This window comes from Glandiceps talaboti, chromosome 23 (genome assembly GCF_964340395.1).
Source record: "Glandiceps talaboti chromosome 23, keGlaTala1.1, whole genome shotgun sequence".
Taxonomy (NCBI): Eukaryota; Metazoa; Hemichordata; class Enteropneusta; family Spengelidae; genus Glandiceps; species Glandiceps talaboti.
In genome coordinates this window covers 12,258,937-12,286,830 of record NC_135571.1, presented here as the reverse complement: position 1 = coordinate 12,286,830, position 27,894 = coordinate 12,258,937, and the positions used below count along the sequence as shown (strand labels likewise).

At 34.5% G+C, this 27,894-nt stretch overlaps 1 protein-coding gene across 1 annotated transcript; it reads left to right on the top strand.

Annotated features, from left to right (window-relative positions):
- Positions 1 to 165: 165 nt before the first annotated feature.
- On the top strand, positions 166 to 27,894 carry LOC144452595 (E3 ubiquitin-protein ligase MYLIP-like). Its single transcript, XM_078143717.1, has 8 exons — positions 166 to 441; positions 15,420 to 15,610; positions 21,356 to 21,517; positions 23,618 to 23,836; positions 24,465 to 24,648; positions 25,508 to 25,696; positions 26,524 to 26,703; positions 27,052 to 27,894. Exons 1-8 carry the CDS (start codon positions 355 to 357, stop codon positions 27,319 to 27,321), a joined length of 1,482 nt encoding a protein of 493 aa, XP_077999843.1. The 5' UTR covers positions 166 to 354; the 3' UTR covers positions 27,322 to 27,894.

The window sequence follows — 27,894 nt, the reverse complement described above, 5'->3', positions numbered from 1 at the left end:
ATTGATGCTAGTGACTAATCTAAAATGTTATTTTTAGTTATACGTGTAACGCCATCACACCTAAAATAAGTTGACACTGTTCTTGTGGTCCTAGATCCGGTCAAAGGTGACTCACTTATAAACCACCAATCAGAAGTGCGTTTATTTGACAAGTGAGTGCGATACATATCTAAACGCTACTTTGATTGGTTACTTGTGTCATTAAACTTCACCTCTGAACACTGCTACGAGAAACATTCGATTCGCAAGATAGCCACCAAAACAGCAGTCATTCTCATGTCAGATACCGCGAAGACCGCTCATAGTTTGGACTTCTCCGTTCGTAGGAGGATAGTCAGATAACCAAAGAAGAAAATGTGGTGTTTTGTAAGTGAGCCGAATGGTGTCTTGCATGAGTTTAATGTGGCGAAATCGGCAACGGGTCTACAACTGTTGGAGAAGGTAAGTTGTCACACAATAACTTGTGTACCATCTAGGGTTTCTCTCTTGTGATTGATCGATCGAAGTCCTTTATACTTTTCAGGGTTTTAAAGCTCTCGGAATTTAAAACAACGAAGCTTTGACGCGAGAGGCTCAAATGTCATCAAGATCACATTTCATTTGTTGCATAACACCAATTTATGCGGCGGGATGAAGTCCCGTTGTGCCAAATAATGTTCGCAAATAACCGCGTCGTGTGTTGTTTACACCGGAAGTGTATATTTTACTGCAAAAAGAACTCCAAGACAGGGACCCTCGAAGCCATAAAACAATACCACATTTCAATAGCAGAAGCGAATAAAGGGCCCACGCTGTCCTGTAATGCGCTATTAAAAATTGCATTATTGTTATGTTGGGAACATTTCACCAATAAAATACATGGTGAACTATACATAAATGTGCACGTAACCACGCTCATATAATTTACTGTCAGAGAACTGTTGGGTCGCCAGCATACGTATTGATAAGTAAGGATATCTTTTCTTGTTTCTTTGCCAAATTTCATTTCAGTACAGTCGAATTCACCAAAATAACTCGTTACCAATAAACACGCTTCATACATCGGGATTTCCTGTTGACATTTCCTCACGAGTCACTAACTTTTAATAACCGGTCAATTTTGACCAATACTTGACCCCTTTATTTGTAGAAGCTTACGTTATCACGTGAATTATACTTCTACATTGAGAAGAAGGACGTGATACATTTTGAAACAAGGTACGACCAATGGAGACCTTGATGAGATTACACATCAACTTAAAAGTAAAAATAGTTAGCATCCACACAAGTTGATTGACAATACCTAGTCCACGGAACAAAAGCAGAGTTCCAAGGTTTATATATTGAAAGGTGCAGTGTTTAGTTCTAACAAAATAAAGACCCTGTATGTACAAGGTGGACAATGGAGTTATTTGGTTAGTCATTTCCAAAATAGTTGTTTGCGAAGTTATACAAAAAGTTGGTCCAGAACACAAGAATGACCCCCATGTAATCCTTCTTAAGATAACACTAATGGGATGACCCAGGACTGAAACATACCCCTTTACAGATTAAAAAACTGCTTCATCTCATAACTTCAAATGTACAGGGTTTTTTATTTTTTTAATAATCTTTTAGTATTAGTAACTTAAACATTTGAACATATGGGGCCAGTGGTCAAATTACTGAATTGATGGGTACAAAGTTGATCCAGGAATAATTCTAATACTCTCTTTAAAAGGATGCTAAAGTGAATCTCTTTACTCAATCCCAGTCCAGATCTGAGTTGATGCAAAATCTTTTTTGTCTAGACCGTGTAGATGTCAAAGTTTTTCATCAAATTTACCGGACAGTGGTGGTACACAATTCAAGATTGTGATTACATAACAGAACATGATTCAGATGCCGATGTTAATTACTTTGTTATTGTAATAGTATTATAGATGTCACCTTTGTCAATAGATCTAACCACAGAACATTGTGGTTTGTTACGCAATGTTTGCAATTTTGAAACATTTTTTTTACAAATATACAGTTTGTAATTTAGTGAGTGTATTTTATTATCAAGGTAGAGGGTATGTTTTGTGGTATTGTCAGATTCCGTTAACCTTATTCACAAAAAAAGCAAGTTAGGGTGCACTCCATCTTATCTCAAGGAAACAGTAGCCCCGTCTACACGGCACTAAAAATCGTACATGAGGTAGGATTCAGGATAGCTTGAAGCCTGTGTAGACGCAAACGCGTCCTGAACCTGTCCTGAAACCGTCCTGACTTAGGACACCTTTGAGAGGTTTCCTGAAACCCTCCTGACTTCGTCATATGTACTGTCAGGATGGAAGGCGCGACATCTACTCCATAACCTTCCTACGTGTAGACACAAATCTATCCTACCTCAGGTAGGACGACCTACGTGTAGATGGGGCTAGTGTCAAACATTCAGCCCCACTCATTGTTTGTATTCACTTTTGAGGATAGCCCAGACATTTGGCTATCTAACTCGACTTTTAACGACAGATTTTCAGACAAAAAGCATTTTCAAGCCAGATAAAAAAGTTGAAAATAATGCCCTCTTACCCTGTATTTTATTGGAGGGAAACACTGACCAACCATTCACTACATAACCTTTGACCTTGTAAATATCTGTAAGTGAGCACTTCCTGAGGAACTCCTCTGGTCATAGCTGTAATCATTTGTACTCCACCCTGTATAGATTTCCTGTTTCTATAAACAGAAACTAACAAAGGAAACTCTGATCTTTGTTTATATAGATAAGTGACAAGTGGATAGCAAAGACCAATAATCTAATTCATATTCATATTTAATATTCATTCATTTTCAAATCCTGATTTTACCACCTGTGATATTTAGACCAAAATACATTTCTGGTAGTTAAGAAATAGAGGATTGTTGAATGTGGTTATAGTTTTTCCTCGGGAGGTAACACTGTGCTATTACGTAATGGCACAGTTATGATTTATGAAAAGGACAATGGACCATAGCTTATTTTTTTCTATACCCGTCAAAATTGAAAATAAAATAGAGTGGACCCCATTTTAGACTCTTCAGCTTGAGAAAACAGACACCATTTTAGACCAAAAGACTAGAAAACGCACCCCAAACACTGGTGCTAAATTAAAAAAATATTGATGAATCGCTAGATTAGTGTGAGTGTAACAAAAACTTATTATGGTCTTTAAGAGAGATAGTAAAACTACAACAATTGTTACAGAGTCACAAATTGAGTCAGTAAATTGTCTAGAGATTTGTTGTAGGTTTTCAAATCATTCCAACACCTAGAGTATAGTAATGCCTTATTGCAGCACAACACTCTGTGCTTAATCTGAAATTACCATAAATTACCATAAATTACCATAAATATCCGATTGGATTACTAGATTTGAAAGCCAACAACCTGTCTATGGGTTGTAGTCAGTAAACAGCATGAGTTTAGATTGCCTGTTTGATTGAAGTGCTATATCATTAACCTGTCGCTGACATCATTATAAAAAGCAGTATCTACATTTCAATACAACTCATGGCCTCCTTAACATTGACAAACCTTTGTGAAGTCCAAGTAAATAACACAACAGCTGAATGGACACATATCTAATTAAAGGGTACATAAAACACTTGTGTGTGTTTGTCAGAGAATTAGACTCATTCATGGCATGGTTTGAGGAACTGTACAGCAATGTCTACTATAAACCTAGATATTAATTTCCACTACGAGAAAAGTTTGCGATTTTACACTTTTTAACAAGTTCTTAAAAACTAATTACCAGACTGGTACATTGTGTTCAAGAAGACATTTTAGTCACTACTTATTTTTGCGTTTTTGTTTTCTAGCAAAATAAGTGGAAATGTTATTCCAGCAATCCAGAGAGATATATCAATGCTGAATAATTAAATTATTGAGTAATCAAGGTCCGTAGTAGATAGATCAAAATTTCTGTTTCCAAATTATCGTTCCAAAATAACTATATTTACTGTCCAAGTGAAAATAAGTCTTATAATAATGAAAATGTCCAGATTTACAATATATAGTTACTGAACTCATGAACTAGAAATAATTTCTACAGTCAATCAGATTGTAATTTATTAATTACCAACTTCATGATTTACTTGGTTGATATAATGTTTTACTACTGAGTAAATACTATCACCATGAAGAAAAAAAGTCCATGATTCAATCTAAGGTTCTGAGTGCTGTTAGTAGAACCTGAGATAGTCTAGTTCACATATGACACAGTAAGATTACTATCATTTCCATTCATGTACAGGTAAAGTTGTTATTCTGGCACAGAAATCTGTGCTACCCCTGCTGGGCAAAGGATAAACGATGCATGTCAGTAGTAATCTATCACAAAGTTACAGGCAGTTGTAATTGGTTAGTTCCTTTAGACAATTACTCATTAACCGAACTCCACCTCTCCAGTCTGAAACTAAAATAATGTGGAGACGCGATAACGTCATCTTGTTTATATGAACGCAGTCGAGGGGAGCATAGATTTTTGTGCTAGAATAACGATCAACTTTCCATATACATAAGTGGAGATGATCGTAGTAATTGTAACGTGTCGTATAGGAACTAAATTAAACCTGAGAAGGATTAGGTCAGATTATTCTTGTGTTCTGGACAAACCTTTTCTGTACCTGATTTTCTTTCCCTAATTTAAATGTTAATCCAACATGGACCTTCATGTTACACCACAGATTAGGTATTACCATGGTTACCCAGACCCTTCCAATCATGGCAGATTAGGTATTACCACAACTACAAATAATCTAGTCTTAGTTACCCACACCCTTCGAAGAGGTCTACCCCAGTTTATTGCACTACGAATAATCCCACATAAGTTCTTCCATCTGAGCATGCTCAGATCGGATTTTGAATTGGTCAAAATGTAACAATATTTTGTCTTGTCTCTCTACCCTAACATTCACGCAGACCTTTTTCTTCTAGAATCTGATAAATTGATATCGATCAAAGGTGACTAAAAAGACATCTAGATTCATCCGGTGTAGATTTCAAGTTAGTCATCATGCCATCTGGTATAACTTGTGGTGGAACTAACACAGAGGGGTTTCCATGTTTTCTGCTGTAATTGGCCAGACAAGCCACATGAAATATTGGAAGTGTTTATATGAATCAATTAATTCAAACTGCTAGCAGCTTCCTGGTTCGGACCTTTGCCAGCTGGTCCAATTCTTTATTTTCATATTTTAATTGCGTCATTAAATCTGTTCATGTATAGAAGTTCTGAGGGTAGGCTTACATTTATATATATCCCATGCGAGCATTTGTGTTTTAAAACGCCAAAAAAAAAAAAAAAAAAAAATACAACACAACACAAACAAATTCAGGAAACAGGAAAACAATGACCTAGAAAAAATGATAATAATACAAAGTGAGAAATAAGTTATTATTCCAGGATTATGGAGGGGGAGGGGGGGGGGGCATGCCTAAAAGAACATACCAGTATATTGCCATATGCATGTACATGTTATAAAGTTAATGAATGGAGTATACTAAAATAGAGTATGATAAATATACATTGTCTGATTAAAAATATTTTAATTATTACAGTACATCATAAAGTCACTATTTATAGCTATATAAATATATTTAGGAATAAATGTCTGTAATATACATGTAGATACGAAAATATAATAGTTTCTCTGTTTCTCTGTATGTACCATAATTTGTGTAAAAGCACTACATTTATATATTGCTAACAATATACCGGTAGATATAAAATTTTAATTAAAAACAAATATGGACATTTTTCTTTCTGTATGTATATACCATAAAAACACTATTTACATTGAATATTTATTTCTCAATAAATGTCACAGTAGATATTAAATGATAATTTCTCTATTTCTCGCCAAGTATACTGTAAAGACACTCTACATATTTCTCAAGAAATGTTCACAATATACCAATAGATAAATTTGATTAATGTAGCTATTTCTCTCTGTTTATACTGTACAGACACTGTTTTTAAATCCGATATGTATTTTGTATAAATGCATGAATTATATCAAATGCATCTTTAATATACCGAGAGATAAAAAATTATATATAATTTATGTTTTTCTCTATGTATTCCATAATAACAATATTGACATTTTATACATATTTTTCAATAAATGCATCTAAAATATATCGATAGACATCAAAATATTAATTTCTCTACTTCTCTCTGTATATACACTATAAAGGTACTCATTTACATATTTCTGAAGAAATGCTGACAATTTACCTGTAGATATAAAATGACAATTTCCAACTTTGTACACATCATCTAGTGAACATCTGTTACGGGGTATTAAATATTTTTTACTGAAAATATAGGTCGCAGTGATCAGCAGTGTGACCTAGATAATAATAGTTACATTTTTGATGGCAGTCTAAAAGATGAAAACTCCATGTTTTCTTGTGGGTCACCACCTAAGGGAACAGAATGCTGTGCTAGAGGAAAGCCATTTGACTATATGGAGGAGAAAGAGATCATAGAAAACAGGATCACATGTATAGTTACTAGACTAAAGCTCGGAGACAGAATGAAACTAGTAACAAAATCATAGATAAGATAAGCCCTGTCCCCAACTGAATCGATGTGGAACTGATTCAAACTGAAGCTATTCAGTCAAATCAGTTTGAAACCAGTTTCTGTCTCCATGGTAACACTGAGCAGTAGATTTATTTGAATTGATTCAGTTTTGCCTTTGTGGTGGTTTAATTAATATCCTTGAAATCATTTGAAACTATCACCCTGAAGTGCTTTCAAACCAATTCAAATAAATCGGTTCAAACCGATTTTAGTGCAATCCAGATTGGAACAGGACTGCAGTATATATAGTCAGTGAAAGTGAATCAAGTAATTTGGATAAAGGTCAAAGGTCAAAGGTCAAATACACTATAACTGGTTAATGGTTGTGAATGGCTAGACCACACATATGCTATGTTAAACAGATAGGTCTTAAAACAAGCCAGGATAGACCATTGCAGACAAAACATCTGTGACTTTGATAAACCTTGTCCAATCATAACACTTCAGTACACAGTGCTAAGCTACTTGTCTCTACATCATATCACATATGGTACTAACAGTTTTCAAGGCCAATAAAATATTCAAATTCACCAAATTTGCTGGGTTATCCTAGAAGCCAAATTGTATTCAGGGAATGTACCACTACCTTCATTATTTTGTGAACAAAAATCCCAGTGAAATCATGTACCCTCAGTAATGACTGTACACTCTTTCCTGAAACTAGAGAAAATTTTGTTGGTGTAACACCGTAATGGTCAATTTCTCTTTTCAAAAAATATGATGCAAGTGTAGTCAGTAGATACAAGACTTTAGAACCAAAGCTTGGTGATGTTTACAATGTCTTATATATGCAGAGACAGTGTTTTTGCTAATGTTGGTAACCATAGTAACAGAAAGGGGAATGGGGTAAAAGTGACATAGTTTGCCATAGAATAAACCATCTTAGCTCTGTTTAGGAACCCTGGTATGACTGGGGATAGCAGGTATTTTACCTACTGACCATGTACCCCTAACAAAAACACTGGTAGGGAACCCTGGTAAAATGACTGGGGAACTCAGGTAGATTTTACCTACTTACTACCCTTAACAAAAACAGTGGTAGGGAACCCTGGTAAAATGACAGGGGAACTCAGGTAGATTTTACCTACTTACTACCCTTAACAAAAACACTGGTAGGGAACCCTGGTAAAATGACTGGGGAACTCAGGTAGATTTTACCTACTTACCACCCTTAACAAAAACGCTGGTATGGAACCCTGGTAAAATGACTGTGGAACTCAGGTAGATTTTACCTACTTACCACCCTTAACAAAAACACTGGTAGGGAACCCTGGTAAAATGACTGGGGAACTCAGGTAGATTTTACCTACCTACCACCCTTAACAAAAACACTGGTAGGGAACCCTTGTAAAATGACAGGGTAACTCAGGTAGATTTCATCTACTTTAATACCACTCATAACAAAAAACACTGAGTGGACAAGGTCAAGGTCAACTCAACAAACTTTTAAGCCTCAGATGCAATAACAAGTCAGATAAATAAAGAGAGATTAAAAGCGGTTTAACTGCTGTAAAACAATAAAAGCGGTTTAACTGGCATAAAACAATTAAGATTTTCAAAGAAAGACAAAGAAACACCAATAATGAAAGTTGTTGTAACAAGTGAAGATTAGAAACAGTTTCTACTTTTGTTGACCTTTTCTAAAAAAGCAGCCTGCAGGGAACGCCAATTAAGAAAGGTGAAAGGGTAATTAGTGGACATGTTCCAATGATTCATGGTGTGATCATATGGAGTATAGTTATACACCCCAGGATATAGACATATGGTTGGACAAACAAAATCTATCCACTTTTCTAACTTATGGCGTCATTAGTTCTTTTCACAGCTGTGTACTTGAAAAAATCCCCTCATTATCCAGCAGGATTAAAATTAAAGCTGTTTGTAGTCTGACAAAGGTATGAAAGAAGTTGGTCCTAAACAACAGAATAATCTTATCTTCCCTAATCCTTATGGCTCTACAATTAAGATTATATAAATATATAAACCTGGGATGGAATCATGGGCCTTTAATATAAGTAAATTGAATTTTGTCGGAGATTTTTGATTGGCTGATAAAATTAAAGGAGAAGGTTCGATTGGTTAAAAAAGTAAAGTTTGGGTTTTGATTGGTTAAGGATAGCATGAAAGGGTTCTGAGTTCTCTGGTATTTTATTAGTAGAATGGAAAATCAGCTTGACATAATTTTAAGTTGGTTGTCTTAGGATTGCTAACATTTTAATAGCAAATACTTATTTCTCACAAGTCAGTCAGAATAGGTTTTTCACTGACTCAACATGCGTAGGGAATACATATATTTTATTTTATTTATTTATTTATTGCATCCCTTTTGTATCAGGGGCTCACTAAGATTGTTAGGAGCAGCACTAGTAGAAAATTAAAATACATACACTACTAAAAAGATGAGTAAAAACATATACAGGATGGAACAAACATAACAAAATTAACCAAAGCGACGTAAGAAGATCGATAAAACGAAAATAAAAATATGTATGATATTATTACCATAGACTATAGACTTGCCTCGCTGAGTCTGATATTAGATTTTAGATGCTAAGAGTGAGGCACCCGATATTATCTGATAACACATATATGTTCAGTGTCATGGTGTATGCTAATTTTTAGTAGCTATATTATACATTAAAGAAGAGCTACTTGTATTGATTCTGTAATAGCATTATGAAAATAAACAGAAAACGATTTCTATAGATTTCATTCTTTCTGACTTATTAGCATTGATTGCATGAAATGTAACTAAGTTAGGAATGCTAATTGTAATTCCAGAAGTATGTCCAAATATTCTGTATTGCATGTAATTAGTTCACAGTAATCCAGTATGAATAGAACAAAAGATACCATTGATGTCATGTTATGCAAATTAGTTTAATATATGCAAATAAAGTTTAAATTATGTAAATGAAAGTTAATTTATGCAAATCTGTTGATATGGCTGACTGGAATGTCAAGTGAACAACAGTGGCCTTGATTTGGAAGAACAATGCCGAACAGTTTTCTTTCAGTCTTTGGACAATAATTCTTTCAACCTGAGACAGTTGTTGGTAGATTTTTAATCTTGAGAATAATTAAATTCACACAGACAAAAACAGTAGGAAGATTTCCCTTATATAAGGGGTTCTTTCATAATTGTTCTATGTTTAGACTGGGGAAGAACATAGGAAATGACTGTGAAAGGGCAGATAGAGGTTGATTTCGTACAGACATGTGTCTGACACATTTTCCCGCCTGAAATCACTGGAGAAAATTCTTGCTTATCATAAATTTTTTGTAGATTTTAAGTTTATTTTAGATAATTATGAAAGATTATTCATATTAAGTGTTATTGGTACAAGATTTAAGAGTGCTAGAGTGACAAAATATTCATATTTTCAAAAACAATAGTTATGGTCTATATTTGGAGATCAATGTGATTTGGAATTTGAATAAATAATAATGAAAGGAATTTGAAAATGTCATGAAAGGATATTTATTACTTGTGTTGAGAGGAAGGTATTATTGAAATATTAAATATTTTTCTGAAGAATGAAAATATTTTGATGTATAACATACAGATGACATAAAGACTAAAGATTGCAGATATTTTGTGGAATTTGATTTGGAAATTGTCGAAAGTTGAAAGGAAAATTGAATTTTTTACGAAAGTTGTTTGTTATTGGAGGTTTTAAATATTTTCGTACCTAATTATTCTTAATGTGTAATATAGAAACTAAAGATAGCAGATATGTTTTGGAAATTTGTAAGTTTGGGAAATTGAAATAAAACTGGGGAAATTTCCATATTAAAATAGAGATTTGTATCGTGTATCTATGAAGGTTTCCAACATTAACTCAGTGAATTTTTATGTATGAAATTTATAGAGAACAAACATGACAGAATTATGATAAATGGAATTTGAAGTGGAAATTGTGGAGAAGTTCAAAGAAAAGTGTTCAAAATTTCATAAAATGGAGATTTGTATGATGTTATTCAGGTTTTAGATATTTCCCTGAAAAATTAAAAATTAAAAAAAATTGTGATGTATTACATAAAGATTAAAGATGGCAGATAGAATTTGATTTGTAAACTGAGGAAAATTGAAATGAAATGAAAATTTTCATGAAAAAGGAATTTGTAAAGGAAGTTTTATATTTACCAACATCAGGTGAAGTCCATGTAAAAAAACACAGCTGTAGTGTTTAGTACAAGAATTCAACTATTCAAATAAAATACAGCAATGTTTATATCGTACATGGTGTTGTCACTAGGTACTACTACAATGACTCTACTGTGTTTAAATGTCTAATTAATGATAATGATAAGTTTTAAATAATATGGGGACCCAATTTATATGAATATTTTCATAATTACAATAATATTACTTTATTAGGAACTAACATTTCTTTAATTCCAGTCTAAAATGAAGTTGATATATGCCAAAAATTTACATAAAACAAGAATTTTGTCCACACAATTTTGGCGGGAATGTTTTCAGTATTGAAGGGGTTAAATGATAAAATCAAGGGGAAGGCCTCTGACCTTGTTTTTAAAGCTGATATAGAAACAAAATGTGGTACACTACATAGATATAAATACATCCATTATGCTACAGCCGGGAATCCATGTGAATCAGGGTTTTTAATTCGTTATTTCCTGAGATGGGGAAATCAAAATTTAAAATCCCTATTCGCTTAGATTCTAGGCTAACATTATACTAAAGTTTTGACCGATCAAGAAATTTGAATATTCATTTTAGTGAATTTGGCCAATCTCGGAAATTTTTGTAAAATAGTTTATTGGAAGGGATATACTTTACAAGGAATCCGGAAGTGCACATCTGGGGATAATGAAATGATAATGTTGAATATTTCCAATGAATGAAAATAAAGGACATATACAGTGTATAGATGAAACCTTTCATCATAGCAGTACCTAGGTATTTTACCAGGGTTCCCATGGCAACCAAATTCCTGTACTTTTACCAGATCTTTCTAAAATTATATATGAAGACCAAGTATGGTTGGAATCTTAGTAACATTCTGTGACTCAGAGAACATGCAGATTATGGCTGATTTTTCTCCCCCCCCCCCCTCCCATACAGGCAGGCATATGCATCAGCACTCATCGTAATGGAAGCCTGATAGGGCTGAACAACACAACCTATCTTACGGTCTACACCCTCTGTTTACAAAGTTTGGGGAACTAGTTTTAAATGGTACTCATGTCATAATTTTATGTCAACATAAAAGTCATTTGTTTTGGTCTCAAATTTCAAGATTGATTTTGTCAAGTTTAGAATTTCTAGTTTCATACACCCATTTCTCTTTCCCTTTTAAAAAAAAAAGCAATAAAATCTGTTATAAATGACATGAGATATGTTCTCAAAATATAACATTAGTTCTAAAACTGCCTAAAAATATTGTAACAATAGAATAGAATCATAACTTTTTGACTTTTCTAACCAAAGTTCCAAATTTTGTGCAAAATACACTTTACACAATGAAAGCTATTCATGTACAAATCTATATACATACAAAGTGGACTGTTTTTAGTGTCACTTTTCATGACTGTATCAAGTTTTATGTTCCCTACACTATAAATTCTACTGAGGTGCCAGCCATAAAAGTCAGACTATACCATGTTAAAGAAGAAGGGTTCTTGACCTCAATAAATAATTTGCTAAAAATCTTGAGTTTGTTCCAAATTTTTGGTAAATTTCCACTGCATTTTAGATAAATAACACACAACTAAGATACTTTATTTCAAAATTTTGAATTTAAATGATCATATTCTCTAATTTCTTTCAGAATTTTTATTCATACTAACATTGTGATATGTTGATGAAAATGCCATAATGTCTGCAAATATATGTAAGAGATCCACGTTAGACAGCATTTATTAATTCATAATAGTTATGAAATAGTCCATGGTTGGGAGAAAAATGGTCAGACACTAATGGAAAACAAGAAATTACTATCGTTTAATATCTCATAACAGGTTATTTGTCTAATAATTTGTGGTTGGAAAAAAAATGTGGAGTTACTATTTACAGACTTTACTAGACAAAGAATTATTTAGAATGAGCTGTTTATGACTATTAGTTCTCATTTTGTGGCTAATTTAGTATCTGGTATGTTACATTTTCAAAATGATTATGTTAGATTTTGGCCGTTGTGTGAACTTTAAATTCTTGGTCTTCCTGAAAGAGCATACCGTAGTAAAGTTGGGCTGATATTTCAGTCCTAACCGCTATAAAGTTGGGCTGATATTTCAGTCCTAACTGCTAGTAAAGTTGGGCTGATATTTGAGTCCACAAACCAACTTAATGTTAGATTATCCGAGGTGTACATGGTATACTGTAACCTTGCCAGCTATTTACCTATACCCTACACCTCCTGTACTCAATATTTACATGTTGTATTGTTCAAAGTTTTCAAACACAGTACTGTCTTGACAAAGTGGACATGTTTACAGTGTCTGTTACTATACAGTACACAATAGTCTAACATAGACAATACCCTGCTGCTGCTCTGTACATCATGTGTTATTGTTGTTCATAGACACCTACAATCAACAACAAGGCCATTTTGTGGTCGGGATATGGTGGAACAACGTGACACGAACACAATACACTGCAACATTCACAGGATGTACCACAAACTATATGTAGTAATGCTAGGATATGGGACAACATGGCATAAAAAGTGTTGACAGGATTAGACTCTATATTATAATTATCAAAGTACTGAAGCTCAAGATGGCACGGATGGTCTGAAATCTAAAATTTAAAAATAGTTCTCTGTATTTTTTACTGCCCGTACATTTTTAAGTACCCCTATAAAGTAGCCTATTGGACCAATTGATTATTGAAGAATGAAGCAGAGAGATGTTAGAGTGCATGTCCAGGTTGATGAAGCTATTGTTCCTTGCTTATTAACTACATGTAATTGATTTCTATCGGACCAACCACTACTTTTGTCCTAGTACATAGAGACATATCCACACATGTCAATAACACATCCATACACGTGTCAAATACAATAGTTAAAGTGTTCCAACATGTGAACTCAATAGTTTAGATACCAATACAGTCAGGAATCCGGGTTAATTGATGGCTTTGCATTTGCTAAAGTGGAGCATGACAACCTGGATTTACACATGGCTAATACACTGTTACACTGATAAGTAAAAAGACCACCAAGTTGTTATGAAGTCAGACCACCAAATTGTACCCATAGAAGTAGTAGTAGTCAACTTGGACCACCAGTCTGTTACTATGTCAGACCACTTGATTGTAGTAGTAGTAGTAGTAGTAGTAGTAGTAGTAGTAGTAGTAGTAGTCGTAGTCGTCGTCATGATCGTCGTCGTCAACTTGGACCACCAAGTTTTTACTATGTCAGACCACTAGATTGTACCAGTAGTAGTAGTAGTAGTAGTAGTTGTAGTCGTCGTCGCCGTCGCCGTCGTCGTCGTCAACTTGGACCACCGAGCTGTTAATATGTCAGACCACTAGATTGTACTAGTGATAGTAATTATCAACTTGGACCACTAGATGAAAGTGTGCATGTCATAACATTTAAATGGACCATCAAGTTTGACTGGACAACCGATAATAAATATGTAGTGGTACCACAAAATTATCTTAAAATAGATTATATCTGTAAACATGTGTTTATCTAAATATAAAAACAATTTTATGCTTTGATCATAGTAGGGAACTTGTAAACCCGCCATCTTGAATATCCTGAATGTTGCATCATGGGAAATATCTGCATGCACTGATGGTAAACATGAATAAATCAGTATCGTAAACAATATTGTTACATTGTAGCCATAAATAATGTAGTCATGGTTACCCTGACCTTGTAGGATTTTTCCATAAGTCCTGATTAGGTATTATGATAACTACAGATAATCCCATAGTCCATTCCCAGTGTGGAATACAAGTTCTCTATTGTTATTGATGGACATTTTGTCATTATATTCAACTTTATTTGTTTATTTTACACGAGTTAGGGGGACTGCAGTGTTTGAATGAATTGTAAGCTTTATCAGTCTCCATCAAGGGTGGGTATCAGTCTCCATCAAGGGTGGGTATCAGTTTCCATCAAGGGTGGGTGGAGGGGGGGGGGGGGGGTATATGTTCACCCAACTCCTTCAATGTAGTAGTACTTTTAAATTATGTAAACATTGTTGCAAGTTCCTGGTATGTCCAGAGCAAGTAATCTTTTCGGCACGAATAATATGTTTCGGGTCTATTATAAGTGTGTGACTTTCAGTGAGTTTGTGAATATACAGTCCAGAGACATTCAATGGTTGTCAGGTTTGAAAATGTCATTCAACAGACAGGTTAGTTAGTTACACAGACAAGTGTCTGGGCAAATGGGAATGAATACTCATGAGCTATCGTTAAAAATAAGCCGAGGGATTTTTACACAAATCTAAATAAGAACCAATCGTTGTATGGTACCCAGATACTTAGCTATGTTGTGTTCATTATATATCATTGTAAAGAGAATGGCAACAGAGGATGGCCACAGTGAAGAGAACGGCCACAGAGAACGGCCACAGTTAAGAGAACGGCCACAGAGAATGGCCACAGAGAATGGCCACAGTGAAGAGAACGGCCATAGAGAATGGCAACAGAGAATGGCCACAGTTAAGAGAACGGCCACAGAGAATGGCCACAGAGAATGGTCACAGTGAAGAAAACGGCAACAGAGAATGGCTGGCCACAGAGAACAGCCACAGAAAATGGCAACATAGAATGACCACAGTGTCTATGCACCATCAATTGTTTTGTAGTTAGCTTTATACTAATCCTTACAATCCCTATTTACTTTGTTGATTCAGGTGTGTGAAGACATTGGACTCTTTGAATGGGATTATTTTGGTCTTAGGTACCTAGGAAGAAAAGGTGAACAACTATGGTTGAATTTACGCAATCCGCTCTATTTACAGTTATATGGAAGACAACCCTTCAGGCTGAGTGTACAAGTCAAGTATTTTGTACATCCACAAGAACTACAACAACCCAGTACAAGGTAAGTTAACACTGATATTACAAGTACTGTAACTATTAGCAATGATACTTATTTTGGAAACACACTTTGTTTTTAATTCAGCCTTATTGTCACCTAGAGCCATTTTTCCGTTACACCGTATTTCCCTGATACAGATTCTCTGTGTAGGATCGAAATGTCAGAAGTTTTTAATTAATAAAATCTGTTTTGGAACACCGTACTTGCTTCATCATCTGACTTGTTTTCGCTTATTTTGCTGGAAAACAAAATCATGAAAATAAGTAATGACTAAAATGCTGATCTTTGTAACTAAACACAGAGTACCAGGTAAACATTACAACTACCGGTACTGACATCAGACCATGGATAATGGAACTTGTTATAGAAACAGGGAGAGTAAACGAAACAACTGCATTGGACTAATAACACTTGTACAGCATGTTGGAAATACAGAGACTTGTATTACATGCCATCATTTGATGAGAACAGTTGTACGACCTCTGTACATAATAGTTCATGTTCACAAACAAATTTGAAGTTCACCTGGCATTTCATGTACACATAAAGAGGCCATAAAACTGTTCTTATCAAACCATGGTATGTAATACAAGTCTCTGCTGTTCCAACATGCTGAGCCAAGTGTTATTAATCCAATTCATTTGTTTACTTTCCCTGTTTGTATTACAAGTTCAATTGTCCATGGTCTAATGTCGACGTCTTGGAGAACTAGTTGGCGACTGTAAAATTACGAAATTTTGTAGTGGTGACAATATTATGAAAATCAGGAATTTGTCAACATTTCCCTTTGTTTTATGGAAGTTCCAAGTTTGTAAACCACAGATTACGCCAAAGATTTGGAGAACCATAATTGAGGTCAAGAGCTGGATGTTTACTTAGAACAGGATTTAAATAAGAAAAGTGTTTTCAAAAGTGTAAACTAAGAACTTCAACAACAGATTACAAAAGTTCAGAGGACATTCACCTGTAACATTATATAGTAGTGTGTTGTTAGTTACAGTTCATTTCTAGCCAAAGTAAATAGATCAAAAATTTGTTATTGTTCAATTTTTAGTCACATTACCGTCATTAGAACTTTATTTTGGATCGAATTCATTCCTTATTTACAAATTCTGTGAAATTTTGATTTAAAAATGATAACCAAAATTAGCCAAAATTTTTATGCTATAAATTGTTGTCGCATCATAAATTTATTTGAGACCAATATTACTCACACTTGCATTGTGTTAAAATTTTGATTTGAAACTGATCACAATCTCAACCTGAAATCAATGGCTTCCTTAGAGAACAACTGTTGTACGATAGGATGGAAAACATGGAGTGTCGTGAAATGGGCCTTGTTCCAGTCTAACTAAAGGCGAGAAAGTTACATACAAAGTTACATGACATGGAGCCATTAGTGTTGTCGTAACCCAGAGAGTTCTTAGCTATCAGATCTAGTGGTCCTCCATTAACCAACTAGTCTCTCGGGTCGTTTCTTCACAACTGGTAGTGAAATAAGTGAATGGGTCTTACAAAGACAGAACATTGAAAACAACAAGAAGAGTGATGGCAGAGATCAGTACAACAATCCGAGATATCATGATTTATGAGGGTCATACTCACTCTCTCTGTACATAGTAGCCTTGTCCTATATCATGTATGTAGTGTTTATAGTTTACTATTATGCTTCCTTGCAAACAGTTCATTGTTGTACTTGTCAGAATGTCCACAGTTTAGTGCCAAAATTTTGCATGTGGAAGCGAGATTTGTAATTTCCCACCATAGGTAAATAAAAAGACAAGAAATTCCTGTTTTGTTGTCTGGGCAGTGACTTGCTAAGGGTTTGTTGTCTGTCAAACTATAGGGCAGTGACTTGCTAAGGGTTTGTTTTACACAATTGTGTTTTCCTCTATTAGGGGTCATCTTTTATATCGTCGTTTTACCGTCATAAAGGTGATGTTTCTATAAAAATACACTTTAGTTGAAATGTTTATGAACCAAAATAAACTGAAGCCAAAGAGTGAAAAAATTGTCTTTCTGAGGAATAAATATAGTTACTTTGGAATAATAAATTAGAAACAAATGGACGTTTCAATCCACCTACTATGGATTTGTTGATAAAAAACCATTATATCACGCACAATGCAGGTTGAATTCATTTGGACAAAAGGGTTTTAAGACCCTGGTTGTAGTACGCCATGATCACTGGTTATGTGGTTCTCAAATTAAAAGCATTCTCGCAAACCAGAGCTGTTATTTCTTCCACTACATCTACGGCCTGTTCTTACAGCATGTTCCGACGATGCCATAAAAGAGGCTGTGGTTTGCGACGATGACTAAAAGTCAAAATGTTTGTTGTTAATTTTCCCCAACTTTTCATAAACTATGTTTGTGTAGGTATAAGTTTGTCATTCCCAATATTTTTCTTCATTCTGCCAGAAAATTCTTATGAACGTAAAGTGTTTGTCACTATTCGTGTAATGCCTCATAGTGACAAGGCCCTTTAGGTCACTCTTTTTTCTTTGGCTGTACAAACAAAACTACAGGGGAATAACATCTAAATACCAGATACTAGTTTATACAGACAGATGTTTGTTATCACAAGGTTAGAGTATTATTTTAGTTAAAAGTTGATCAGTTTATTTACACTCCATGCTTTGATCTTGACCTTCACATGTGTACAATAACTATACTGTCCTCTGCTGATAAATCTATTCATGTTGCTATAAGTGATAGTTACCAGGGGCAACCCCTCCATCATAGTCTTATCAGAGGAAATAGCAACTTGAATGTGTTATGATCGTGTGATAATTCTTATCAGTTTCATAATATGTCCAAACAAAATATTTAAAAATAAACTTTGTTATGTTTTTGCTGAACATGTACCGATAGATATAGTCTAGATACAATCCATTTGTATTTGGCCAAAATTTTGGTAGGAAACCCCAGTAAATATCTTAAAGCAACAAATACCCTGCAACAAAAACAGTACAACTATTTTTAATAATGGAAGGAGTCCAGTTCAGTCGACATACTATACTACACATGGTATGTATCATCTTGTGTAAAGAGAGATGTTAAAATTCAGTGCCATGGGTAACACTAAATGTCTATATGCTGTTAAAATAAGTTGTCTTTGACCAGTGTCACATCTTAGTCTACACACTACCCATAGTATCAAATCATTTTGTTAGGAGAGATCTTTAGATTCAGTGCCATGGATTATTAGATAAGTTCAGAAACGGCTTGAATCTTTGACTAGGTTCACATCTCAGTCTAGATGCTGCAGCTGTCTGTGATATCAAATAATTTTGGTAAGACTAAGAAAGATTGTGACATTCAGTGCCACAGGTAGCACTAGAGTCCAGTCTAATAGAGAAAAGGCAATCTGAAAAATATCAACAATAATGATGAGGTGTGTGTGTGTGTGAGAGAGAGAGAGAGAGAGAGAGAGAGAGAGAGAGAGAGAGAGAGAGAGAGAGAGACAGAGAGAGAGAGAGAGAGAGAGAGAGAGAGAGACAGAGAGAGACAGAGACAGAGAGACAGAGACAGAGAGACAGAGACAGAGACAGAGAGTGAGAGAGACAGAGACAGAGAGACAGATACAGAGAGACAGAGACAGAGACAGAGAGTGAGAGAGACAGAGACAGAGACAGAGAGAGAGAGCAGAAAATCTAGTAAACTGTTAACTCTAGTAATAGTGAAGCAGGGGACCAGGATAATAAAAATGAGGAAATTGGGTAAAATTTCAGACTTCTCTGTATGTCTATTTCAGTATGTATTGTATAACCTTGGGTAGAAATCCTTGGCAATTCAAATATACAGTATTACATACTTACAACACTTAAACATAGCAATATTGGTTGTAACTAAAATAATAAATACATGTACTTCATCTCAAAGAGATTTTTATGGAGGTGGTTTATTTGTACACCTACATTGTTAATGAGCCATTCTGAAATGCTATCATTGTTACCATGGTGATTAAAGAGATGTGATATTGTGTGAAGTATCCATTATAAAGATCTCATTATAATGTGATAAAAACAAGATTAAATCAATATTGGATAAAAATTCAAGATAAACTGTCAAGTGTTTGTCCTTGGCAATGTGTCAATATATTTCAGTGTTTGTCAAAGACAAAGAAACTTGTTAAAGTCCTTGGAGTTTCTTTGTTTTCCCACATAATAGGCTAGTCCTATATTAGACTCTCTCACAGTCCTCGAAGCATAAATAGCTAAAACTTGGATTGTTTTGTATGTATCTACTGCATAATTGTACTCGTATACTAGTATCCCAGTATCCCTAGCCCTATGTGATCGATGGCTTCACCTCACACATCAACAAAATGTTAGCCCTATGTGATCGATGAGGGCGCATAGTTCAGGGCTAGGATACTGGATACAAAACAACCCAAGTTTTAGCTATTTATGCGAAGCTAAGAGGACTGTGAGAGACTCTAGTCCTATATGTGCAGTTACAATAATCTCCACCATATAGTCAAATGGATATAGGCTTTACTATCATCTCCTGGTAAATAAGACAACTCTGGGATTTCAACTCAACCTGACCATCTTTCCAAAACATTGTCAGAAGTATAAGGACCGTAGTTTCTGACCGTAGTTCACCCCAAAACTTGATATTGCATCGTATTCAGATGAAGGGCCTTGATACTGCATTGTATTCAGATGAAGGGCCTTGATACTTCAGTTTATCACACCTTGATATTTCACTTTAACCAGGAAATCCTTAAATTTTACAAGATACATTCTGTCAAGTTGTCAACTAAGACGTTGTTTGTAACATTTTATTCCTGTTTTCACCATTCAAGTAGCTTACTCCGGTATTGAGAGATAATACAACAAACATCAACATTTTGCAGCCAAAACTTTTTGATAGAATATCTTACACAATGCCAGGATTTCGAGGCAATGACCTAAAACTTGTAAATAATACCAGATGTTCATTTCAATGCAATATAATATTACAATCATATTTAATCTTTTCAAGGTATGACACAACTCTGCAATATCATATCATAATAATATTTCATCTTTCACATTGACTACTCAATGATCTGTTATATTTTCAAGATGATGCAACTATGCAATGTTATCTTTTCAAGATATACCACAACTATACAATATATACATATATATATATATATATATATATATATATATATTTTTTTTTTTACATGACAAAAAATATAATTTAATATTGCATAGTCACCCTCCCTGGTGAGGGCCATGGAAATAGTTCAGTGGAACTAGTCTTAATCCAATGGCCCAGACACACAACATATAAACTACAAAACAGAAAATAAAAATAAAACAAAAACATCTGAAAACAAGTTTTCTGTAAGAAATATATACACTAAGTTACATACAAAACAAACAAGCCCTTATAGGTCTTAGATACGATGTGATTTCTTAGTTCCTCTTTGAATGATTTTCTTAAATACACGGTAATACCAGTGATATTTCATTATTTCAAGATATGGCACAGCTATACAATATCATATTACGATATTTCACCTTTTTCACGGTGACTACTCTGCAATTTAAACCAATCATATTTCATCTTTTTCATGTGAATCATCAAATTCAAATTGCTTGTATGCTACCACTTATTAATTATATTCACAGCATACGTATACATTTCATATTCAGGGTGTATATCTACCGATGTATTGACATGTTGGTCTTCTGGAATACCTGATTATTTTCTTCTTCCAAATAAAAGTGACTTTTTTCTTACCAACAGACACCAATTCTACCTGACAGCAAAGACTTTATTATCCAATCGTCACTTTGATGTGTCGGAAGAAGAAAAGATTAAATTATGGAGTTTGATATCTCAGGCTGAACTAGGTGACAAAGTAGAAGATCAACATACGAATTATGAACGAATACTGCCACACGTCAAGTAAGTAGTTTGAAAAGAATACTGCCACACGTCAAGTAAGTAGTTTGAAATTACACTTATATGGACTTTCAAATACTTATATGGACTTTCAAATTAACGAGAGTCCAGAATATAGTTCTTCTATCCAAAACACTTATATATATGAAGTATCCTTTTGTCAACAAACTTCTCAAGATAACATTAGAAAAGAAAAAGTAAACTGTCTGAACCACCACTGGGGGCGCTGTAATCAACCGATGATAAAATCGAGCAGAGTACCGCATTTTGAAGTCAACAAAGTGTTATCTACAGCACCAACCCTGGACTGAAAAGATTGCTTATTTTGACTAACTAATAGAACACATAGACTTAAAAATAGTATTTTCAGTTAGTCAATATGAATTCTGACAAAAATGTTTGTGTATGCTGCGGTTGTATTTTGATCAAAATGCAATAAATGAACTCAGCTATGGTACTTGATTTCTAAATTTGGAATGTATAATATATTGAATCAATATGTGTATGACAGTGACAAAATGTGGAATTAATTTACAATGTAGTGAATGAGCTTATCTTTAATATTTCTACATTTGTAATATGATTATGAATTTAATATCCTGTATTTCCCAACTTGTAGTTTTTTGTGTACGAACAGATACCCCCACCCCCCACCCTCCCACTCTCCCAACCCCCGAGAAAGAGGATTAAAATGCAATAAACAAGTTAAAGTGTGAAATTTCTTCTATCTAATTTGCAATGCAATGGTTAAAGTCCCATATAACACATTCTAAATTTAGATTTACAATGCAATGAACAAGCCCATTTGCAAGTTCTAAATTTACAAAGTACAACGAATAATAACATGTTCTAAATTTAGATTTGCATTGCAATGAACAAGCTAGCTTGTACACACTTTCTAAATTTAGAATTACAATGCAATGAACAAACAAACATACAACATTTCTAAATTTGGCAACAAATTAACAGTTGCAATGTACAAGTTTTATGTCTGGTTATAATTGGACACTGTGATAACATGTGGTACTCTCAGATGTGATGGTTTTGACTTCGTGTATAAACCATCTATTTTTAGCATTGTATTTGATGACACTGACCTGATATAGGTCACGTGTGTTTTGATAACATACACCCAACCATGTAGGTCACATACTGGACATTTCTGACATTTTTTAGAAAGGTGGCGAAACCAACAACATGAGTACTCAGTTCCCATGACAACCACTGAAGTATAAAATCTGCAATATCATTGGTACAGAAACTCAATGCCAGTTTTTAATCTGTAATAATAATATGGTATTATTGATAGGAATTCCAAAGTTTCAAGTTACTTTCTCTTGTATTATTCTCCCACAGTAGGTTTTAGGAAACACACCCAGGATGTATTAAAATGTATTCAAGTATATACGCTAAACTTAAAACAACAAAAACTGCAGGTTTTAGAAATGATCATATCACCATTTAAAGTAGTTACAGATGTTACACTCTTTGGATCAGCTGATGAGTGGTTCACTAACTATACACTTGATAGAAATTTGTTTCCGCTAAGAACAAAGAATTCTTACAAGTTAGAAGTGTGAATATTTTGGAGATCTCAACTTAATACCAATTATTCACCATATCGCACTCTTATGTTGAAGGGAATACTTAATTTAAAGCCATATCAACATTTCGATATATGTATAAAATTACGTGACATCAGACAAGAGTATTATGGTTGCCTTGAAAACCATATGGTGGATGTTTAATAATATGGCTGACATTTATCAATATGGCTGACATTTAACATTTATCAATATGGCCGACATTTGACATTTAACAATATGGCCGACATTTAACATTTATCAATATGGCCGACATTTGACATTTAACAATATGGCCGACATTTGACATTTATGAATATGGCCAACATTTGACATTTAACAATATGGCCGACATGTGACATTTATTAATATAAATGACATTTATCAATATGGCCGACATTTGACATTTAACAATATGGCCAACATTTGACATTTAACAATATGGCCGACATTTGACATTTATCAATATGGCTGACTTTTAACAATATGGCTGACTTTAGACTTCATTATGTATTTGCAGTAGTGATGTGTATCCAACCATCGCTGAAGCTCATCGATCTTTAAATGGAATGCAACAAAGCTATGCAAAAATTCAATTTCTCAAAATTCTCTGTGCGTTACCGACCTATGGAGTGGAGTTCTTTATTGTCAGGAATGATGACAGACAAAGTGTAACCATTGGTGTCAACAGCAACGGTTTACAAGTACTCCCAATCAACAAATCTGATGACATGCAAAAGTAAGTAGTAACAAAATTATCCAAAACACTATAGGGGGGGCAAGTAATTGCAGGGTGTCTCTAGAGTATGAAATTTCACTGAGAAATAGTCATTTTGGCATCTGAATTCTTCATTCTATGTAGGTGGAACTATATGATGCCTTTGGTTGAAAGATGAGATGAAAAGGTACAACACATCAAAAAATCAGTGCTAGCACTACTTATTTTTGCGTCTTTGTTTACCAGGAAATTGAAGCGAAAATATGTCATTTTAGCAAAAATTTCCAAGCTTGCAGTATAATTAGATGTTATTCCACAATATATTTCTTCAGCCAAGCAAAATACGAGTGACCTAAGGGGCCTTTGTCATGTGACAACCCTTAGGTCATGAGTATTTCCAGCTGAATGAAGAAAAATATTGGAGAATAACATAATTATACTATAGCCAGTAATATCAAAGAAACATCAGGGAAAGTAATGAAAATTTTGAATATTTTGACACTGCAGAACCAGTGACATAAACTCACGTTGTCATGACGTAGAACGAGCAGAGTATATATATATTCCATTTATTTTTTCAACTTGGCTCATGCATGGTATAAGAAATAATATATTAATGTTAATCAATAATCTCTTTTTACTATTCCAGAATTCCATTTGAAGACATCAGTCGTGTCTCCTACCATCATAATAGGTTTGTGGTCCATTACTATAAAAGGAAAAGTGAATCTGAGAGAGAAACGACAACAACCTGTTTGAAGTATAGTCTTCCATCCAGAAGGGCTGCCCAGGGTTTATTTAGGGCATTTACAGAAACTCATACATTTTTCAGGGTAAGTTCACCATTTTTGGTTTTTTTAGCTTCCAGTGGGCACCACCTTGAGGAGGCTATATGAATAATTAAAATCTCAAAACAAAACCTGAAACAAAATGCCATCTGGCTCAACAAAAATCTTACTAACAGTGTTTTTTTTTTTTTTTTTTTTTTTTCTTTTAATTATTTTTTATTCAAATTTTGAAGAAAAAAAACAGAACAAGAACAAAACAAAACAAAAGACAATGAAAGAAAGAAAGTACACTGCCCGAGAGTTAAATATCTTATGAAAATACATTATACAAAGTTCAAAGTGTTACATTTTATCATCAAGCTAAACAAAAATCTTACTAACAGTGCTACATTTTATCATCTGGCTCAACAAAATTTAACCAACACTGCTACATTTTATTACCTGTCTGATATTTCAGTCTACTCTGCTATCAACTACAAGTACATAACTTCATATGAGAAGACCTATCAGGTTGAACAACACAATTTATACTACAGCTAGACCGATTTTGCCAATCGGAGGCCTTGATTTTGTTTGGTTATATGGAGCCATAACCCTCTCTTTCTTAGGGGTGTGACCTATATTATGCTCAGCACTCAATTTGCATGCAAACAAATTACACAAAATTTTGAAAAAGATTCGTTTGAGCCAATCACGCCATAGTATAAGTAAGATAGACAACTCGTTCGGTAGGGTTATGTGCCAAAAACTTGGGAGGGGGGCTATGCCCCCTCGTTTATTGGCACATAACCCTCCCGAACTCGTTGACTATCTATAACGTATCATCTTTAACAGTCTATTGTATAAACTTACAATACAAAACCAATAACAAAATCATGAATTTTTCACTTTTTTCTACCTACAGTGTGAGAGAGTAGAATCAGTGGTCCGACAGCAACATTCACATACTGGTGTGGGTTCATTAATAGCACTCCTCAAACCTAACACAGGTAAAGGCAAAATATTCCAATTTGATATACAGAGAACAAGAAGACAGGCCTACGACTTCACATGGAATAAACTACATCCGGATAGCTGTAACATCTTTCCTTCTGTAAGTAATCCCTTATTCCCGAATATAAGTGACCTAAGGGGCCTAGTCACTATGAGTCAAAAGATGTGTTGTGACAAAACCCATCACCCTAAGGGGCCTAGTCACTATAAGTCAAAAGATTCATCATGACAAACCCATCGTCCCTAAGGGGCCTAGTCACTGTGAGTCAAAAGATGTGTTGTGACAAAACCCATCACCCTAAGGGGCCTAGTCACTACAAGTTAAAAGATGTGTTGTGACAAAACCCATCACCCTAAGGGGCCTAGTCACTACAAGTTAAAAGATGTGTTGTGACAAAACCCATCACCCTAAGGGGCCTAGTCACTATGAGTCAAAAGATTCGTCATGACAAAACCCTAAGTCTTGAGTATTTCTTGGTGAATGTAGACAAGTATTGGGGATTAGTATAATTATACCTCCACAAGAATAATTCATGAAAAATCAAATCGTTTTCCCAACTTTTAGTTTTTAGCGTACTAACAGATACCTGTCTTGTAGGAAAAGGATTAAACCTTGGAGAGAGTAAAACAATTGATACGTAGCGAAAGTAACAAGAGAAGCTTTTGTTCCACACTTACATAGATGTACTTGCATCAATATATGATGGAAAATCAGGAAAAATAATTTTGATTTTAAAAGTTTTGAATATTTTACAGAACCAATGACATAGACATGCGACGTCATGATGTAGAATAGCCAGGGGTATAAATTACATGTTTTTAATTGCACACCAGTGTGTGTGTCCAATGGGTACAATCTATAATCCAGTGTTGAAATACCACAATATTATATGTATATTGAATAACGAGTTGTTATTCGATTGACAGACTTCAGATATGGGATCGTCAGAGTCTTTCCAAGGGGCTTCCAGTAATACAGCCGGATCATGGGATCTAAGATCCGGAACATTGGAAAGATATGGATCCCAAAACGGAGCTTTTACTAAAACTGTGAATGATTGCGTGGAAGAGGAAACCAGCAGTACAGTGTCAGCGGAACATTCCAAGGTAAGAAAAGAAATAGAAGTCAGGTTGGCGTTTTGATCTCACCTTTCACCTACAACACCTGGTATTTCACTAGCGACCGTTTATTCAAACTTAAAGTGGCCATATGGAATTTTAATTTCTAAAACAATGTTATGATGACTTCCTACTTGAAAAATCAATGTGAAACAACATAGACCAAATCTGTGTTAGTAACTCCATACTTTGCAAAAAGCTAAAAGATGTGTAAAAAGTTTGGTATTGTACGTACAATGTTTGATCCTTTGATACATAAAACACCTGTTAGACAATTATTGCGATTTTAAATATTTTGTCACAGAATATGACTATTTGATCATTTTTGTTTGACAGGAATCCTGTGAGACAGATAAAATCGATTCGACAAACAGAACATCAAGGATTCTGACACATTCTGAACTTATTGTATCGTTACGAAATGAAGTAGCACAGATGAAAGAAGCCAGACTTTGCCAAGTGTGCCTTGACACGCAAATCTCAACAGCATTCTGCCCGTGTGGTCACATGATGTGCTGTGAAACTTGTGCTCAGGAGTGTAAAAAGTGTCCACTGTGTCGATCTGAAATCACATATATTCAGAGAGTTTTCTTCCCTTGTGACTGAACTACACTGGACCAGAAGAAAAGGATAAAAAAAAATGACAATTCAAGATGTAAAACTTGTCAGAGTACATGTTATCATTTAATTAAGTGCTGCAAACTTGACACCGAGGGCGTCCTTCTCGACCACGATTCTATGGTTGTATACGTGACACTGAGGGCTCACTTCTTGTCTGAGATAGTATATTTTAAAAACTTGAGATAGAGGGCACACTTCTTTGGCAAAATATATTTTTACAGCTTGAGTCTGGTGGTGTATGTCTTTTTGCCAAAATATCATAATCTGGCAGCTAAACACTAATGACACTTTTCATTTCCAATTTTTCATGAATACACTTTTTGGAAATTTATGAACAGTTTGACACTAAGGGCATTCTTCTCTTACAATACGGTCTTGACACTGAGGGCGCTATTCATAAATACAGTATTGACACTGAGGGCGCTCTTCATAGATACAGTATTGACACAGGGTGCTCTTCATAGATACAGTATTGACACTGAGGGCGCTCTTCATAGATACAGTATTGACACTGGGGGCACTCTTCATTAATAATCGACGGGTAATATTTATTTAGTC

Bases quoted from the DNA above. Each gene is read 5' to 3' on its own strand.
- LOC144452595 (XM_078143717.1), top strand. From the start codon at position 355: ATGTGGTGTTTTGTAAGTGAGCCGAATGGTGTCTTGCATGAGTTTAAT. The intron at 15,611-21,355 runs GTAAGTTAACAC...TCTTACCAACAG, and splicing joins CTACAACAACCCAGTACAAG to ACACCAATTCTACCTGACAG. The intron at 25,697-26,523 runs GTAAGTAATCCC...TTCGATTGACAG, and splicing joins GCTGTAACATCTTTCCTTCT to ACTTCAGATATGGGATCGTC.